General features: G+C 33.5%; 1 protein-coding gene across 2 annotated transcripts in view; it reads left to right on the forward strand.

Moving 5' to 3' along the window:
• Positions 1-4,060: 4,060 nt before the first annotated feature.
• Positions 4,061-21,747, forward strand: part of LOC118198451 (uncharacterized) — a 46,720-nt gene continuing 29,033 nt past the window's right edge. The window contains exon 1 of one of the 2 annotated variants that reach the window (XM_085807275.1): positions 4,061-12,389. In XM_085807275.1, the coding sequence (XP_085663401.1) occupies positions 12,227-12,389 (163 nt within the window). In that variant the 5' untranslated portion in view covers positions 4,061-12,226. The remainder of the gene's footprint in view (positions 12,390-21,747) is intronic. The other variant, XM_085807280.1, reaches the window with a different exon arrangement.

Here is a 21,747-nt window from a genome sequence, read left to right on the forward strand (position 1 = left end):
CTGAAATCTAAAACAGATTTTATATTTCCAGTAGTAAAAAGTGGTGATATTTAGTAAGTTTAGATATGGTGTCACCTCATATAATTTATCAGTATTGTCAATTTGACTATTGTCAAATGCAAATTTTGCTTCATATTCCTGTACTGCAAACGCGATATCGATTCTCGTACAACAGAAATGTCCTTATCAAAAGACCAATACATTTTTTCTTAAAGTAAAGAATAATATCCTGTAAGCAAAATATTCCAATAAATTTTCTCATAAGCTTCAGATGTAATAAATTCTGAGTGTTTTTTTTTTTTTTTTTTTTGGCTGAGCATGTATATTTGTCTGTTCAATGAGAAGAGAGTAAATGTCTAAACCAAATCGAAAATCTGTGCACTAGTTTTACCTTGTATTTTGTCTTTTATAATTTCTCTTCTATCTCTTTCTTCGTGTTTTTCCTGAGACATAACTAACAGTTCCTTTTTTATCCACTTCAAGATTTCAATCTTCTGCTTTTTAAACTTTTTAGTATGACTATAACTGCTTTTAGAATGCTGAAACTTACTTCTTACTTGAATTTCAACTTCCCCAGCAGTATTATTTGGTAAAATATCATTATCATTATTTAAAACATTGCCATTCCTTTCTTCTTTGTCACTAGTTTCTGCAATTTCTGGGGGAACAACAAGAATATCAGTTTCATTCTGGTCATTATTAACATTATCATCATTTGTTTGTTCATCAAAAAATCTTTGAAGGGCTTCTTCTAATGCAAGATACCTCATTCTAGGCATTTTTAAACAACCAGAACATCGAAAGGAATAAGGGAAAAAGGAGATTGACTACCCGTTTCCTGCTGGCGTTACATCAGCGCAACACCTGTTTTCCCTTGCTTCCCAACACAAATATAAATATCTGACATGTAATGTTCTGATAAACGGCGACCTTGACTAAAAATAAATCTCTCATAAAGATGGCGATTCTTTCGTTAAAATTTTCAACAAAAATACCCGGTCGAAAATTTTGCTTAAAGTATGAGATTAATTATTATAAACAAAATGATTGTTGAAGGCAAATATTTTTTTACAGAAATAATCTTCATAATATTCCCTACACAAAATCATCTGCTGGTATAAAATATCTTAGGTATTTATATTTATATACGCATTTATTTTGACCGTTGCGTCAACGCAACACCAGCGGCTAATGGGTTAAGAGGTTTACAGGCGTAGTTAGTTTGGGAACCAACATTTTAGAGTGATTTATATTTTAAGTATAAAATTAAGTAATATCATGGTACATTGAATATTCATTTGAGCAACTTCATAGCAGTAATTATTCCCTTTCAGTACATACACCTATTAAATATAAACTGCTTCAGTTTTTGGTATTTTAGATGTAGATAGTATTCATTTTTAGAAAAATGTAGTAAAATATTAACAAACGAAATCTGTTAAATTAACAAAATGCAACTGAGAAAGGTGGTGTGGTGTATTGAGAATACGGCAAAGCACACTAGGGCTATCAAAAAGCCTAAGGCGGTTGGAGGACTTTCTAAGGGAAACTGGCTCGTATACACGTTACACATGGGGAAAACCACAAAAACGCCCGTGCAGCCAGCCCGTTCGCGGGATTCGAACCTTGGACCGAACTTCCAGTGTTCAGCGATTTTACCGCTCGGCCGCTGGTGGGCACAACTGAGAAAGGAACATTGTACATTATGCAAAGTGTCCCACAATTTGTGCATGATACCTTTCCATAGCAGTATATGCATTTAAGATAAATTTTTAAATTTTGGCTTGTGAAAGTTTTCATGCAATTTAAACTGGTAAAATTTTTAGAAGAATTTAAAATTATATTATGCATACGAATTTCCCATAATTAGTGTAACACAAAACAGATTTTGATGTTTTCAGTAAATTTATATCTTTCGTTATAAATGTTCACAGCACTTTTTGGCCAGCTTTATAAACATACTGTCTCTCAAAAGGCTGAGTTGATTCATAACCAGCTATTTTAAGCCACTGAACAATGCAATATATTACGAGAGTGGTTCCCAAACATTTGACATCTGTGTACCATTTTTGATAATTTTTATCAAAAACAATTTGCATATACTGTAATAACAATCCAAATATATTTATTTTTTTCTTTTTATAGTACATAAATGAAAAGTAAAATTCATCAAAGTTATATTATAAATAACATTCATTATTATAATCAATGAAAAAAGTAAAATTGTTTATGTTGAGATGACAGATCATCATAACTTGGTTCCCGTGGTTGTTAATTTTAATCCAAGATGTTCCATAATCAAAAGGATCTTTTTTTTTTACTTTGTGTTAACAAATGCTGAAAACAACTTCACGTGGATACACTACCGGACGTTGAAAATGCAACACGAAGAAGGAATGGCTCGAAAATTATGCAAATTTCCGGGTAGACGCATGTTACCAAGCTATGCGAAATGCGCATCTCTCCAGTGCACGTTGAAGAAGATATAAGGGAATGAACCTGCTAAATGTTCAGTTTTTGTGCTGTTAGTGAAATCGTCATAGAAAATTCGCTGTTGTCTCAGAGGATGCGTGTAATAGCAGAGAATGCCAGGCGAGGGCCATGATGATTGCACTGAGAAGGGCAGGTTGGTCCATACGGCAAATTGCAGCTGACACACACCTGGACGTATCCACTGTGCACAGGCTTTAGCAACGATGGTTGGAATAAAGAAATGTGGCAAATTCGAGCAGTGCCGGTGCAGCCCATGGACCTTATAAGAAATAGACTAACCCAAACGGGTTTTCTCCCTCATCTGCGGCGTTGCCGGCTGTCACCTTTATCACATCCGGAGGAGTAGGGACGACGTGCAGAAATTTAACATTGGTTGCCTATTGCAGCGTGTATAACTGTCAAGAAAAAGCTGGTTGTAGCGCCTCATTTCACAAATTTTCTCTTGCAATTCTTTAATGTTTTTTATTGGTGTAAATAAGTAAAAAATACTAAAATATTTAAAAACGAATTTTTGAAAGTTTTTTTAGAATTCTGAATTATGCTGCTTTTTCAAAATTATAGATGACTATTATAGCACAATTTCTATAAAGGAATTTTATTTCAATTATATTTCATAATACATCGTAGTGATAAACACTTTTGACTCCTTAATTTTTATACATTTAATTCTAATATTAAAATCGTATTTAACCGTAATAATTAATTTTGCTTGTATTTTATAGTGATTATTCTTTTTAATTTCTTTTTAGTTCTGCATAAGATTTTTTTTATTTACTGTTAATTTAATTTATTAGCTCAGAGGGGCAGTAGCCTAAGAAGGCTGTTAGTTTCGAAGCGGCATTTTGCACTGTTTTACTATAAATGTCCGAGTCTCCTTGCAAATTGTTGTTACCAAATATTATCGCCCTGTATTATATGTAAAGAAATAATGAAGAATCTGCATGAATACATGTATGTTTCTCGAACTGTGACAAAAACGACAGCATCTAGAGCCATCAATTTTTAACAATGTAATCCTCCACTCGAACGTAGGCATCTGGGCGGCCGAATTTCGAATTTGTTTTAATCTAATCATATTTTGTAAAACTTTAACGAATTGTTGATTAACAAACTCAACGAGTTCAGAGCAAGCGCTGTACGGAAAGTAACAGTTTCATCTCCAGTGCGGAAATTCTAAGGATATGCTGTTTTCAAATGTATGTGGTTTACGGGCGAAGAACATGATATTCAATAAATATACGTAACACACAAAACTTTAAAAAAAGAGTGCTTCTAGATTTTATTTTATCTTTTTTTTTTCCTTCATTACGCTCAGAAAATTTTATGCTCCGAATTTTATGAATTATTAAAATAACTAATTCACTTTAATGTTACTAATTTAATGATTATATAATCAAATAAATATGATCGTTTTGTAATGTTATAGTTTGGAAAATCACTGCCTGAAAATGTTCATTAAATTTTTTAAAAAAATATCAGATCTTGTTTAATTTTACCTTATTTATTTCAAAGCTTCGCATACTATCAATCTTATTTAACTTTACTTTATTTTTACGCAAAATTAAGTTTATAAATTTTGTGCTTAGAGTTTTACCGTTTTACCAAAGTAGAAATGTTTTAACAAGAATTATGCGTGGAAAAAATGCATGAAAGGCAGCAAAAAGTGCTTTAATGAGACATATTAATCCTATTTGGAAAAAACTGTGGCTTTCATAATCTCATCACTATACAACGTATCACATTTAGTAATTAAAAACAGTTATGTGATACAAACGCCATAGGTTTCAGTGTTAAAGTAGGCCTGATCGTCCCTACTCTTTCTTGCCGACATGTCGGTGACGCGCGCCCCGCCCACTGGGTTAGTCTATTTCTTATAAGGTCCGTGGTGCAGCCAGAGTGACGTCAGGATGCATGAATTGATGCATCCGCCGACAAGCGGTGGCGCACCCACAGGCCACTCCTACCTCCATTCTGCAATATGTTCAAAATAGCCCTGGATGTTCCCATAATGACCATAACCATTTGCCGTTGATTGGTGGCTAGTGGCCTGCATTCATGGTTTCTGTTAAGAAGACTGCCGTTGACCCCACATATTAGATGCCAATGTCTGCAATGGTGCTAAGCTTGAGCGATGTGGAAGACGGAATCGCACAGGGTCATGTTCTCAGATGAATCCTTCTGTTTCTCCAATGATAATCGCTGCGTACGAGTGTGGCGTTGATGTGAAGACAGGTCTAATCTGGAACCAATTGTGGAAGACCCCACCACACGATAACGCGGCATCATGCTTTGGGGTGAAATTGCGTATGATTCCAGGTCACCTCTTGTCACTTCGAACTTGCGACTATGACAGCGAAACGATACGTGGATGATATGCTGCGGCTGGTGACACTCCGCTAACTTCAGGGAGTGCCCAGTGCCCTTTATCAGCACGATAACGCCTGACCACAAACTCCTCGCATCAGCCAACGTGTACACATGTTTCCTTACCCGTGTATCGCCGTCCAAGGTGATCCTACAGCATACTGAGCCATCCACTACAAACTCAGGCGTTGTCATGCAAGAGCTATAGAAAGGACGCCCCTAGGGATCTTGCTTGGGGCCTGTCCTGTGGTCGATGGTAGCGGATTCCATCCTCAAGGAATTTAACGGTCTACCTAACTGTAGCATGTTAGCCTATGCAGATGATTTCCTCATCATAGTCAATTGGAAATTCAAATTAGAAGCCACTGCACAGCTTTACTTAAATAAATTCAGCTCCTGGGTACGCTCCCACAGAATAACAATCTCAGCCACCAAGATAAAGTTTATCATCATCAGAGCCAATAAATCCCTACGACGCAAGCCACTCATCAAGTACTCTAGTTAAAATCGTTCCGCAACTAAAATACCTTGGCCTTGTGATTGATCATAAATTATTGTGGCTCCCGCTCATCAGATATGTTAAAAACAGAACTGGCTTGTTAAGTAACCATGTGAAACGAACTTCAGCACCCTCTTGGGAAGTACCCTCAAGATTGTTCAAAGACTGGTGTCTGACTGCGACACAGCGAATCATTATATGGAGCAGGAATATGAGCATAGAATATGAATATGCATGAACGACACCTGCTATTATCTCTGCCCATCTCCTACAAATTAGCAGGGGATATAGGACAACCTCCATGGCAGCGTTACAAGTGTTAACAGGCATTCCACTCCTGGATCTAGTAGCAGAACACGAGGCAGCCCTTTTATGTGCTTTCTCACTACGGCAGAATCATAAGTTATGGGGTACCACTTTTAGTTGCACCTGGATTATGAGAATTTGATTTTCTCAAGGCCCCAGCTTTTCACAATCTGAACTCTAATGTCAATATCAATTCTTCCCCACCATGCGATATTCAGCTGGCGATCTATACGGATGGATCTCGAATGGAGTCTGGAATGGCATGTGGAATTAGTATTTTACACAAAGGTAAGCAGGTACAAACATAGAATAGAAGGTTGACTCATAGTAATTCAGTGTTTCAAATGGAAATAACATAAATTAAAAAGGCAATCAACCTATCATACAAATTCAGTTCCAGGGTCACGATATATAGTGATTCACTCTCGAATCTTAAGGCAATAGGAGACATGCCTAGTCGCCATCCAGTCATCTTTGACATACAGAAGCCTAAGCTCAACATTCCCCAGGCTTCATATACAGTTCTGTGCTGGGTTCCTGCCCACACAGGCAATGAACAAGTGGATACAGTTGCCAAAGAAGCAACAACAGGTTCAAATCTTCCTGAGTACTACTGAACTCGTATCTTAAATTAAACTCATAACTTTTGAGCAACTGATTAACAAATCAGTGACCTTTGATTGACTGAAAACCATTGATTAACAAATGGCATACCCTCTACAACAGGTAGGAGGACCTTTAAGTTTCCCCAAGTTACCACAACCATACTGTCCTATTCATCACCACTGACAACCTTCCTGTTGGGCCACAGCCCCTTCTTAACTTATTTGTAACGCTTTGGACTTGCGGATAATGACATGTGCGACTGAGGGAAACAAGGGGCAAAACAACATCACTGTGTTTATGCAAGTAAAGGACATATGATCGCCTTTACTTGCATAAACACAGAGATGTGCCACCTTAAAAAGACCTGTGGAAGGAGTGGGCCCTCTACCTATTGAAATATCAAAATGCACATCGTAAATTTAGTAAGGTAATATAAATTTGTAAAGAATGACATTCACATCCTGTCTAATAATTCTACCCTGTATTGATACGTATAATAATTTACATACAATTATAGGTAATGTAACGAACATTGTTTTAAAAGTATGTCATAGATAACATAATGTAATGTTAAGATATTCAAAAGCCAATGTAGTGTAAATTAATTTAGTACTGCATTAATTGTAATACTAATGCAAATTGAATGTTATATAATATTTATCAACGTATTTACCTGTCTGTGTAACACAACGTGAAGCGATGGTAATGGAAAATGTCTAAGTATTATTAAGCAAATTGAATGTAGTGTATAATATATGTTAATGCATATAACTATGAATGTGATTAAGTGAACTGTATCTTTGTAAGCCAACTAATGTAAGTGTTAATATAAGCAAATAGCGATTATATTGACTCTAATAGTTCTGTAACAAACAAACGTAATTGTAACTTAACGAACGTTTTTCGAAAAAGATGACAAAGTATATTTAAGGCTATGACTTTATAAATCTCATTACGTCCCAAAATTAGTCGTTGGATTTTCAGCCCCACCTCTGTGGGCTGGAGGTTTGTAGATTTTCTACTGATCTGGGGTATAATTCCGCGTACATTATTCCTTAGGTCGGAAACCTCGTCAGTAGCCCCCAACCTACTGAGCCGATGCTGTTCTCGCTCTGTGTTATGCATATCATTTTGAAATAAAGATCACTTAATGTTCGCTGCTGTCTCTCTCTCTGTTTGTCGAGTTTCATCACTTTCCTTGGTGTTGCATTTTTAGTGTCTGGTAATATAGAAAGTTGAGAAAGGCAAAATATATTTCGGGACTTCTGTTAAAATTGTATACGCATGTTGAATTTACAACCAAAAGATGTTAAAGTACACTTCATATGTTTATTTTTCAAGAATGCATCCGAAGTTAATTCCAGCAATTGTTCTTCTTCCACATGCGATAAATCTTCTGGCATGGATGTTGTATTAATGTTGAATGGATATCTTATATTCAGTATTTTTGTTTAAATCAGGAAAATAGTTATTCGAACCTGCTGTAAATTCTCTAAATGCTGTGTTATACATTTCAGAATATCAGCATCAATTTTAGCAGCCAAACTTTATAAACTCATGAAGAGAGAAAAACTACTCTACTTCTCTATTACCAACTCTCTCTTTAAGTCAAGACAGTTTAAAACAGAGAATATCTTTGTTAAGTTTGCCAATTTACAGAGCTGTTTCCATTCATGTAAACTGTTTTTCAACTCGAATCTATCAATAAGAAAAACTTGAAGCTTATGTCTAAGTTCAAGTAATAAGTTTAGAATTTTTCTTCAAATTAGTCACTGAACATCGGTATGAAAAAGAAGCTGAGTATGACTGCTTCCTATCTTTTCACACATTTGCGAAAAATGTCCTGCATTCATACGATGGTCTTTAATGTAGTTAATGATTTATTTGCTTTCATCCAGAAATTTCTGTAGGTAAGCAGGCATTTTACATATTGCCACATATCTCTATATGCAGTAGTGTTTGAATATGACATTTAGAGCAACGTTCTTAATTCTAACCATACTTTTTGCTCCACCTATGCTTATTCCATTCAATTTTGTCTCTTGCATAATATTCCTACCATCAAAGATATCTTCTGTTGTATGACCTGATAAAGGCTGTTAATATAAAAATTAATCAGGAATTTCTTGAACAAATGTCATAAGAGTATCAAAATTTGCAATATAATATCAGTAGTATAATATCAGCATCAGACTCTTCAACTTGTAATGCAATATAATATCAGTATCAGACTCTTCAACTTGTAATGCATAATAACGACTTTGAGAAATATCAGATAACATCTGTTTTACATTATATCAATGATCAGTCAATGAACTGTATTATTTGAAGAAGGAGCAAGGTCAAAGGCTTGTTTTGCCATATCTCTAATCATTACTTTTACTACTGCCTTGGCTGCATTCTTGAATCAAGTTTTGCCAATCGTCTCTGCTGTACTACATTTCACAATTAAAAAAGGCACACAATACGAAGCCTCTAGTATTTTTTTTTTTTTTTTTACTATCACCTTCTTTAAAATCTTGCATTACTTTTCGAAACTGGTTTAAATTTTTAATTATTATTTTTTTTTAATGATGGGTTTATCTTCCTACTGTTTGTAGTTCGTCTCAAAATGGCACTTTAGTTGGACAGTTTTACGATAGCGTTTGTTAAGATTTTCAGAATAGATGACCCAAAATAGAGTACAATGTTTTTCATCTCCAGTCCATGAGATAACGAATTAAAAATATTTTTTTCATACTTGCGAATTTTTCTTCCTTTTTTCTTAGCAAGTTCTTCAGGAATTGTAGGTGGTTCAGCCTTATTAATTTTTTTTTCTATTTGTTGACTGTTACTATAATCACTGCTTTCTTTCGGTTTAAAAGTTCCAGACTTCAACCATCAATCTATTGCCTTGTATGTTAAGGATAAAAATTAAATTTAGTATGAATTACTCTAAGTAACAAATTGAACTTTTTGTTGGTATCATTGATATAAAATTCCATCTTTGTACAGAAACTATGCTGCTAAATATAAAAACAACAATGAAATTCAAAAGTTAGCCACACAGTTTTTTTATTAAGAATGTTTTTAAGCATATTATTTATAAAAAAAACTATCTGGAAGTGCTTTTCTAACACTAAATACGTCTTCGTTTTGCTATCTGGTGATAAACTACATCTGGAGCATCATTAACTAGTGTCCCACAATAATCAACAAGCATGGAAGGGCTCCATTTTCCCTGATATCTTTTCTCCACCCCTGCAATGTCCAAGTGAAAGTGCTCACCGTGTTCATCACTAACCACACTATAGCTATCTGGGAAAAAATTTAGATGCAAATCAAGAAAATGTATTTTCAAAGACATGTTGAACCTAGTTTCTTATTCGATAACCACAGTTCCTCCACAAGTTCAGGGTAGTTTTCAAACCTCCTGATTCCTAGGAAGTTAGTATTTACTTGTCGAAAATTTATCCAAGCATTCTTCTCGTCATATTTTCAAAACATTCATCCTTGAAGAGATTTTGGATTTATGGCCTGACAAGAATGCCTTCCTCTTTCTTCACTTAGCCAATGAAATTTCCCTCGAAGATATTGAAATGTCAGGCCATTTTTATTCATCGATTTCACAAAATTAGTAATAATATCTTTGCTGGGTCAATCAATAACATATGCTGCACATTATGTTTCCTGGTTCCAAGGACTGTCTAGTAGGCCACACTTTCATTTTAAAGTGATCTGCCTTTGCTCGACTATTCTATTCAAACAAAACAAAAAAAAAAAAAAAAAAAAAAAAACAGTAGAATTTCCTGTATCCTTACTGCAACCCTAATAAAAGAGCAACTACTTTTAAATCTGCAGATACTTGCCTTTTATACTTTAGGATAGTCTCCAAATTTTCATACGAGTCCTTCATATCAACATTTTGGCCAAGAATCGACAGTAAATTGTATTCAGTGTGTAGCAGAACGGCTTTTAAAGTTAATATTGAACCATCTGAGTAATGTCCGGTCTTCCAGTTTATGATTCATATCGAAAGCTCCGAATAAACTATTTACGTCCTAACAAATATTTAAGTCTCTGACAGTGTTGAAGAATGACATCAAATCTTTCTGATGAGTATAAAAATGAGTTATTATCATACCGTTTTTTAAAAGATCTCACTTCTTTAATCTTGATCCTAACAGTTCTGCCTCAAATTTTTCCCAATTCCTAGTCAGAGGTATAGGTTTCCGACGGTTTAGGAAATGGCAAATCATCATTATTTGGTGTATTGGTCATATAGCAGATAGTATATTTAAATACATTATAATGAACTTCTTTTTCTTCGATGCACTCATCTCCTTTCCTTTTCTACAGGGGGCACCATGCAGAAGTAGCACTCCCTTACATGATCTGATGACTCTCTCAACACCATCGAGACCACAAGGGCGTTGGGTTTTTTTTTGTGTGTGATTTAACCAGTTTTGCAGACCAGGAGCCCACGAATTACAGCACATGTGTGGGGACTAGGACTTGTCTTGATCTTCCACTTTGCAGCCAGAATAGAAATTATAAGTTTTTAAACCAGAGTCGGATTTTATCTCTGTGACGCAAAAGTCACCTCGCCACAAATATAACAAAAACCATTATTAACACATTTACAAGGCATTTTGCTTGAACGCTGTCTTACAACTTACTAATGAAGAAATATGCAACACTTTGTGCCGACTGAGTCATCCTTCGACGGTAAACATCAGGTGGATGTCTTCATATATCAGGGACATTTCATCAGTGTGTGGATAATTGCTAATCCATAGATCTTCAAAGCGTGAACTAATAAATAATTTTAACAGTTATTTTCATGTTCAGCAGATCAAAATTAATAGGAATGAGTTGTTTTCATCTCTAATACCTTTTTTGCTGTTGACCAGTGTTACCAAAATCAATGCGGCTTACTAAAGCACATAACAAACCTTTCCTATTCGAAAAGTTGCACAAAAGTAAAAAATATGCAAGCACATGCTGTAGCAGTTCAATGTATAGATACTCGGGGAATGCACAGAATCACAATGCCCGGCGATGCCACTGCTAAAGAACTGACATAAGTTTTTTAACTGCTGAAAAATACTACGGTTTAACACTGTCATGGTTTCTGTCTCTTGTTTTGTGAGATTTTAGAATAGTTTGTTAAAGGCACTGGGCATCAATATCTGTTAAAGCTTTCTTAAGTAGATATCAAGTTTTGAGCCTAAAATAAATATTTTTTTAATTGCATGTTTCTCAATAATTATAACAAACATCCTGTTTGTCCTTCATATTTATGTAAAATAAAATAATATGTCATTATTGCTTAAAATTAAGCAAAACAGCAATTTTAGTTTGAGATAAATTATGAACAAAATTATATTGATTTCAAATACAAGTAGGCATAGATCTCTCTACAACAGAACCTTTTTTTTTTTTTTTTTTTTTTTTTTTTTCAGGGTTGGGAAGCTGCAACAGCCATTTTACATGAAAATTGACAGGAAAAAAGTCGAAGTAACCATCTCATCTTAAGAGCCAAATGTTGAAGAAAATAGCAATGAAGTGTGAAAAGTTATGATATTAAAGTTGCCAAGTTGTTATAATTTGAAAGCGCAGAGGAAAAAATTCATTAAAAAAATATGATGTTTATAAATGTGAAAGTTTTAAGGAAATCCAATTCAACAGCTGATGAAATAACTTTTGCTGAACAAAAATCTAAATTATAGTTGAATACCAAATTATGAATAGCTATTGTCATGACGTGATGACCACGCATGCGCAGTTTAGCCGAATGGCCTGCAACGCCTCTCTCTCATGAGACTTACTAGAGAAGAGTAGTTAGTAGGTAGTAGCGAAGTAACGGAGGAAACGTGTTGTATGTCAGTACGAAGTTATACTTGTGTGTTACTCGTTTGTACTTATTATTTTTATTTGTGTGTTAATAAAGTTTTGTGCCGTTAAAATGGCTGTTTTATGCAACGCACACAATACGATACGTCTACGGTAGGAAGTAAGTACATATCCAGAAGCTACACGCCCAAGAAAAAAGAAGGATATGACAGTGGTGTCAGAACAGGAGGATATGTCATTCTGCAAAGTTCACGGATAAATGCGGAAGTCTCGGGTCTTCAGAAAGGTAAGAAATTTGTTCAATTTATTTTGTGGTAAAGTGGAATTCAAGGTTACAAAAATGGCTGAAGAGCTAACGAAATCTAAGAAAGAACGGAAAATTATTCGTTCAGCCATTACTAAAGTAACAAATGCTATTGAATCATTAATTGCAGCCGGTAACCTTGAAGACCTTGAAGAATCACTGGAAAGTTTAAAAGTAAAAGCTATTTCTTTGAGAGCGTTAGACGAAAAAATTAAAACTTTGACTGATGTTAATGACATTGAAACCGAAATCGAAAGTGCCTGGAATACGAAGAAAAAATTTCGAAATGGAGCTTTAGAGGCACAAAATTATTGAAAGAAATAGCAATAGTTCGCTAGTTTCTAGTGGTTATTCTAATGATAGTAACAATTTATCTATTTCTGGTGTCGATAAAAGTTCTGATTATAATGTTAAATTGCCGAAGATTATGATTGATAAATTTTATGGAAATGCTGAAATGTGGCAGACATTTTACAATTCTTTTGATACGGCAATAAATCAAAACGTAAAACTATAAAGTAGATAAGTTTAATTACTTGCTTAGCCTGTTAAGCGGTGCAGCTTTAAAAACAATAGAAGGCTTTTCTTTATCTCCAGAAAACTACGACGAAGCTTTTAAAATTCTCAAAGAGAGGTATGGTCGAAAAGATCTCCTTATTAATTCTTACATGCATAAGCTTTTAAATTTACGGCCTGTCGGAAGTTCTAATGACATTAATTCTTTGAGGGAATTATATGATATCTGCAACGTACAAGTAAGGTCACTAAATTCGATAGGGGTCAAGACCGAATCATATGGAAAGTTACTATACCCTTTGTTAATGAAATGCATACCTCAGGATATAACGCTTGATTTTGCTCGTCAAAACGCATATGAGGAAACTTTTAATGTCGATAACCTCATGAAATTTCTAAAACGGGAAATTGAAAGTCGTGAACGAACTTCATTAAATCTATTTTATTCTAAGAGTCACGCTAATTCTCTTGGAAGGCATTCACAACCAAATGAAAAGCGAAACAACTTCCACACTCGGAATTCATTCAACGCCAACAAATTTGGCGCCAGCTATTCCCCTAATGTAAGCAAAATTGCAGTTGTTCGAACTTTCCCTTGCTTATTTTGCGAAAGCGAAAATCATGCTTCGGAAAAATGCATTATGTCTCCGGAAGAAAGGAAAAAGAGTTTAAGGGCTTCTAATCGATGCTTTCTTTGTTTCGAAAGGAATTGTAGAATAAAAATTTGCCCTTCTCAATTAAAATGTTCAAAATGTAATTCTAAGTATCATAATATATTGTTGCATGAAGATAAGGAAAGGGTTGCTAAAGAAGAAATTAAGAATAATTCTAACGCCGTAACTGCAAAGATTTCTTCTAAATATTTTACTGCGAATCAAGAGGTTAAAGAATTAATAGATGACTTGCCAACCGTTAAACTTATATGTGATGGTAAATTAATTAATGCAGTAGCAGATACAGGCACCCAACTAACCGTTGTCAAGACTGACATTATACCAGAAAAATACCGTACGCCACATGGAAGTGTTATCCTCACGTCAGCTTTCGGGCAAGCTTTAAAAGCTCCTCTCATTAACCTACCTTTAGTAATATGTTCTGAAAATGATAAATTTATGTCACCTATTTTTATAACATGTGCAATGGTGGATAAGTTATGTAATGATTTACTCTTGTCGTTAAGTGCTTTTAATGAGTTAAAGGGAGATGATAAAAGAAAGTTTAATTTTGAATGTAAAAATGTAAACATTGCAACTGATAGTTTCGGTGAAATGCCTTTTCATGAAACTGAAAATTTTGACGAAATACTTATCCATGATAGGGAAAACCTAATTAATGGAAAATGTAATGAAACTGTTAAGAAGATAATAGAATGTTGTGCTCTTGTATATGAAGATACAGGTAAGGATGATTCCAAACACGGACACGATCAATGTGTTTCGGATTCAGAACTGTTTCGAGTGCAACAAATGAATGACCCATCTTTAAAAACATGCTGGCAAAATGTTAAGAACGGAAGTAATAACTTTATTGTTATTGACAACTTTTTGTATCATAAAGTTCTAGGAGAAAGAGTTTACCAGTTAGTCGTTCCTAAAGAAAGAAGGAAACAGATTTTGGACTTAGCTCATTCTAGCTTATGGGGAAGCCACCTGCGAACCAAGAAGACAGCCGAACGTTTGAGATATTCGTTCTATTGGCCAGAAATCAAGAAAGATGTAAATGAATACTGCAGTGCTTGTACTTCTTGTCAACTTCAAGCGAAAAAGCGTCCCTTTGATGAAGTTCCGATTACGCCAGTAACACATCCTAAAGAACCATTCCAGGTAATTAATGTGGATATCCTAGGACCTGTAGAGCCAAGCTGTAGAGGTTACAAATATGTTCTGTGTGCTGTTGATCAATGTACAAGGTGGCCCGAAGCGGTGCCATTGAAGAATTTGAATGCCAAAGCAACATGCGATGCATTGTTGCAAATCTTTTCAAGCACAAGAATTCCTCAAATTGTTGCTTCAGATCAAGGAACTAATTTTACTGCTTCGTTGACCCAAGAGTTTTTGAAAAGGATCGGATCGTCCCCAAGGTTCTCGACTCCTTATCATCCAAGTTCAAATGGTCTGGTAGAAAGATTTAATGCTGTTTTAAAGGGAATGATACATCATACCGTTAGAGAACATTCGAAAGATTGGGAGAAACATCTACCGTATTTACTTTGGGCTTACCGTGAAGTTCATAATGCTACGACTGGTGTTAGTCTGTTCCAAATGCTTTATGGAAGACGTCCTAATGGCCCGTTGTCTATTTTGAAATCGTCATGGACTAATGAAACTCTTGTTCCTCATGGACAGTTAAGTTCAGTTACCGATTATCTGAATGATTTGAAGACGAAATTGGAAAAAGCTGCTGAATACGCAGGACTTACAGATGTTGGAAAGCAACAAGCTTATGCATTCTACCGTAACCGACAGACTCATCATAAAGAATTCAAGGAAGGTGACAGGGTTATAGTTTTAATCCCTGATAGTCAAAACAAAGTTTATGCCAGATGGACGGGACCTGCTACGATCATCAAAAAGCATACTGATTATAGTTACATAGTACAAATGCCTGACAATTCATCGAAGCACGTTCACGCAAACAAGATAGGAGAGTTCAATACCGCTGTGAATAATGTCGGTGTGATATATGATACAGATATTGATTTCGACGAAGTTGAAAACGTTCCAAGAATTGTTCCACGGAAAGCAAAAGAACACTATTCTAATGAGGAATGTGATTTTACACACCTTGAACCTCATAAGAAGAAAGAACTTATGGAAATTTTAAGAAGGCATAAGAACCTAAGAACTGGTATTCCGAAAATCGCCAATGTGAGAGAACACAGCATCAGACTGAAACCTGGAAGTATGCCAAGAAAGCAGAAACCGTATTGAATACCTGAAGTTCTAAGAAATGAAGTTGATCGACAAATAGGTAAGCTTTTACAGCTAAAGCTAATCGTTGAATCAGAAAGTGAATATGTGCATCCAGTAATTTATGCGTTAACAAAATGGAACAGTAACATTATGTGTAGACGAAAAGACCATGCTGAGTTTATTGATGACGTGACTTAAAATGACATGATAATATTCCCCAGTGACTGGAAGCATGACTGATGTTATGAACTATGAACTATAAGACATTTTGACTGTTTAGTTTGATTTTTTTTTAGCTAAAATGCTAAATTTTTTTCTAACGTTAAGTAATGTGTTTAAAGATTTAGCTAGGGTTTGCTAAAGTATTATGTTTAATGTTAATGATTGATTTGTATTGTCTCGTTTATATGATAACTGCTTATATGATTGTGATTATGTGAAGTATTTAAGTTTGAAATGTTAATTGAATGTTACATTTTTTTAAATGAATAGGATTACTGAATTTATTTTGAAGTAATTTTAATTTAAAATGGTAAGAATTGGTTAATTAAGTTCGAAAATTTCATGAATGTTATTTTATTTTGTTTCAAGAAATGTTTATATATGTGGATTTGACAGGTCATTGAAAGATGTAATCAAATCTTTTCGAGGGGAGGTGTCATGACGTGATGACCACGCATGCGCAGTTTAGCCGAATGGCCTGCAACGCCTCTCTCTCATAAGACTTACTAGAGAAGAGTAGTTAGTAGGTAGTAGCGAAGTAACGGAGGAAACGTGTTGTATGTCAGTACGAAGTTATACTTGTGTGTTACTCGTTTGTACTTATTATTTTTATTTGTGTGTTAATAAAGTTTTGTGCCATTAAAATGGCTGTTTTATGCAACGCACACAATACGATACGTCTACGGTAGGAAGTAAGTACATATCCAGAAGCTACACGCCCAAGAAAAAAGAAGGATATGACAGCTATCAAAGATTTATTTAGTTTAGTTCTCCTTTCAAATGTAAGATCATTAGATCAAAATTTTGCATCAAGGTGCAAAATTTTAAAGCTGTTTTAGTCTGGTGATATATGTGAAACCACACTAATAAGATATGCTTAAATTCCGTAAAATCAGCATCTTGAAGAGTTTAGCAATGAATTTTATTGTTAGGTGAGAAAATGATTCTAAAGTTGAACATGTGGAGAATTCAAGCAACTTTGTAACTGACAGAAAGATGAAATGGCATGATTACATAATTGTTAGTTATTTCTAATACCAAAATATCTTTTATGATGGCAAGAAAAAAAAGCTTTGAGAAAATTTTCCGTTTGTGGCAACTAAATAATTAAGCTCTTGACAAAGAATAAACAAGAGAGCATAATCTACATACAAATAAAAAGAAGCATTTCTTATTTAGCAATTTGATATGATTTTAGAGGAAGATGTATGCAAACAGAAAATGGTTTACTGTAAACAGTTGTACTATCATCAAATTCAATGTGGATAACTAAAGGAAAAGAAGGGAGTTGGTTTGATTCAGTTGCAGAAGTGAACTGGATGGCTAGATCAATTGAATTCATAACAGATAAAATCTTTGCCAATCCTCTTTAGTACTGTCGAAAAGCATAAAAGTGCTATCACGAAAGCAAATCCATTGGAAAAACAGCTTTTAAAATAATTTGATGTAAATAAATAAATTTTAAAAAAAAGTTGAGGGGTTTTTTTAGGGGGGGCGTGAGCTTAATTTCTAATTTTTATATTGGAATATTTTTCCCCATTAGATGTGAATTCATCTTAATTTTACATTTAAAATTCTGAAAGAATAAATTCATCTTAATACATATGAATTTTTTTGCTATTGTTAAATTAAGACAAACTGGGTCCTGCCTGCAGACCTATTTTAACAGATACGTACTTCCTCTCAAAAATTCAGTAATCATTTTCTAGTAATGGCATTTGTAAATTTGAAAGGGAAAAGAAGACTAGGGAAATCATTGTAGGATTATGATAAAAAATTTGCCAGTCTTGTATTGTGTAATTATAAGAGACAAAACAGAAACAAATGAGGCTCAAAAATAATTTAATACATACAATTTGCAGCTACATGTAATAGTAAAAACTGACGAACATTACAATACAAGTGACACTACATGGGACAAATCTACGCCACATACAAATGTTGTTCAAAATGTAAATAACTACGTACTTCATTCACAATAACTGCATGGTCAATATATGTTGCCTATTTAAGTGTGTGTATGTGTGTGTGTGTATATATATATATATATATATACACACATATAAACGTATATATGTATATATATATAAACTCAGCTCTCAATGTCAATGATTTACTGGGATTTATTAATGTCAGTTGTAGACATTATGTATAATATTTACATATTCTTTACAAAAATATTTAAAAGTCATATGCTTTGAATATACAATGAAAAGATAAAATTAAAAGTAAATATGATTAAATAATGTTTAAAATTGTGACACATGATTATGGAAGATGAGAACATTTAACATGCGGTAAAAAATACACAAATTATATGTTTTATGTAAATTTGGCAGTGCTTCCTCCAAACTAGGTTTGTGTTTTACAACAATTTTAAACAAACCATTTTAGTTAAGTAAAAATTTTATTGTAATAAATAAAATAAATTAACTCTTTAAGAAAGAAAGGGGAAAAAATGAATAGAATCACTAAAACCAACTGTCAAATATTTTGTGCAAATATACTGTATTCATGTCTTTTGAAGTCATATATATTAATAAATAAATAAATATGATTTTAAAAGCTTTTTGAGCAATTTTATCCTCATAAAGAAATTTTAAATTATAAAATCAGAGCAAAGGTATGCAGAGTAAGGGGGGAAAACATCTATTCTAGTAGGTCAGTCAATGAAATTCAACTTGTATTCCTAATGCCTTAAAACCACAACTTAAGATATATATATATATATATATATATATAGCTATATATACACAGCATTAACTGACCAGTCAAAATAGATTCTAACACACCTATTTTGAAAAAAAAAAAAAATTGGCCTTTTTCTGAAATGACATACCGATTTTTTTTTTTTTATATATATATATGTAAGATATAAGAAAATATGATAGTGGCTTTAAAAATAATTGGCGACCTCAAAATTAATATACTAGATTTGGTGCTCTCCCCCTAAATTCATCTGTTCTCCCAAATTCAAGATCCTTCCATGATTATAAAACAACCTCAAACTAACCAATCATAGTTTAGAGTATCTTCTGCATGTACTACTTGTAATACCACTCGCAAATAAACTGTGTCATCTTCTTCTCTTAGTTTCCACGACGTCAAGATCCATGATGCTTTGTTTGTCTGCCATGTTAATCTGTGTATGTAAGAAATTATTGTAACTGTGTATGATCAAAAAAATATATTGTCTATGAAGAATTATTCTAATGTGCCTGGAAGTAAAGATGGTAAATAGCTGAACTTTGTTTCGTATCAACATCTTTGCCCGTCTTGCTGCTCTTTTGTCATGACTACGCCTAAAAAATATTATATATTATATAGATAAATATTTATAGAGAGAGAGATTCTATGCCCCAAATTATGCAAAAGTGTCAAATTTTGTAAAAAATCACAGCAAGTTTTTTTTGGTACTTTTCCGTTTTGCCGGCGCAAACGCAGTCACCAATAATGGTACAACCGATGGCAAACGGAATACCTTCGCTGGCAACCTTTTACGCTTCATTTTCAAAACAAGTTGCAGCCATTCTTTCAATACTGGCATACAATTACATAGAATTTTTGCAAGATGGTTCAATTTTATGCCCTAAGACCATTCCCGGTAATTAAGTCAATTAGGATGCAATCACACCGCTCATCGGAAGGAGAAAATATAAAAAAGGCAAAATCAAGGTTTAAATTCATCCATTCTAATGAGAATGCACTAGCGAAGTAAAGCAGTGCGATTTTACATAATTTCCGAGTAAGCTATTCGTACGAATTGAAATAATTCTTGCATTTAAACTAACTTGTATTCCAAATCAAGATTTAACTTGAAATTAATGTAAATCATTAATGGGAGAATTAGATTTTTGTAGCGTAGTTTACGTGAGATGAGATCACTTGGGGGTCACGTGATAAGAACGGGCGAATCGGGATGTTGAACCATGAAAGCATAGTAAATCTTAAATTAATGTCTTTTTACGAATTTATTGTCTTTATTTATTGGCTTTTTAAAAAATTTTAAACCATATTAAAATGTTTATGCCTTCAATATAAAAAATTCTTAAACTAACATTAACATTTTTTTTGTGTATACTGTATGTTGTCGCCAACAAAGTCTGCTTGGCGAGATTTGCGCCGGCGAAATGGAAAAGTACCTTTTTTTTTTCCACCTTCTTTCTTTAGCATTAAAATTTTAACTCCGCTGTGTTAACTGAATTTGGTGTATATAGTATTAAATAATATTTCTTCTTTGATGATACTTCATTTATTCTTTCATTATTCAAAAATAAGTTTGCATAATTAGTCATCGTCCATATTCTCCAAATTTGTCTCCTTGGAGTTATTTTCACTTCACCAAAACTAAAATTGTCTTTCAAAAGAAGTTTTTTTGTGATATGGAAGCGATAAAAGGAATGTGACGTCAACTATTGGAGCCATGCCAAAAACAAACCTCTTGATTACTTAAACTTCAGTAAGTCAAAATTTTTGATAGAATGATTTCAGAACAAGGAATTCAAAGATAAGTCAAAGTGAAATATATCATAGAATCATATGATGTAATCATACAATTCTATGATGATTCCTTCCATATCATAAATGGAGAATTCAAACATGTCTCGCAAAAATTTGTTGGAAGATTCAAGAATTTATCCAAAGTAGTATAATCAGCTAAAAGTGTTTTTCACTGTTGATGAAACTGGTCTTTCCTTCATCTCCTGTTTTCAAAATGCCTAACCTCTGAAGACTTTCAGTATTACAGTAAAAATTGTTTCACTACTTTATGATAAGAAACATTGATGAAATGAAAGGTCATGGGAATATTACAAAAATTAAAATATATAAAAATTTTTATGATATATAACAAATAAAAATATGTAGATGATTGCTGATATATTTGCAAAATGCCTCAAGAAAATCGATGAGGTATTAAAAAAATAAAATATTTTTTTTTTGCATATTTTTTTAATTTTATACTATTTGATTTTTGTGATTTAAAAAATGAAGTATTTACACCTATTTTGAAATATGGATAATAATTTAAGAAACTTAAATTAGGATGATAAAATGAAATGATGTGCAAAGCAGTGGCACAGTGATAACTATGCAAAGCAATATCTGCATCTCCTAAATTAAAATGTTGATTTTACAACTTTCTCATTCGTACATCCTTCCTGAACAGTCCATTGAACGAAAAATGTATTTCCTTTTTAATATTGCAATTTTCAAATGCATCATGGCATATACTGGACCACAAAATATACTTCTGAAAGAAATGAAGTTCAAATAAATAAAATCAAATTCTTAAAGCATTTATATCAGTGTACTTGAAGTACACAGTTCAAGTGAATAAACCAAATTTTTAAATGTCTCGCCAAAATTTGCTCTTTAGGCATAATATGAGTTGTAGGATTCAAAATTTGGAAAAAATTCGGCATGTCATCTCAGAATAAGTCTAATTTTTTGTCAAAATACGTACGTAAGTAAGTCTACTATATATTCTGTCACGCTTTCAAGATGTGAAAAATGCAAGCTGAATTTCGTCAATTGGCTACACAGAATAGATACAGAAAAGTCTCATTTTTTTTTCACTCGGTGCATATTACATGTAAATTAAAAAGTCCATGAAAATCTGAATTAATTAAAGCAAAAATCTTCAATATTTTACTCTTAAAATAAGAGCATACTGAACAGTCTGATCAGTG

Source organism: Stegodyphus dumicola, chromosome 1, assembly GCF_044657685.1.
Source record: "Stegodyphus dumicola isolate Sdum_Otavi_A_Nest chromosome 1, ASM4465768v1".
Classification (NCBI taxonomy): Eukaryota; Metazoa; Arthropoda; class Arachnida; order Araneae; family Eresidae; genus Stegodyphus; species Stegodyphus dumicola.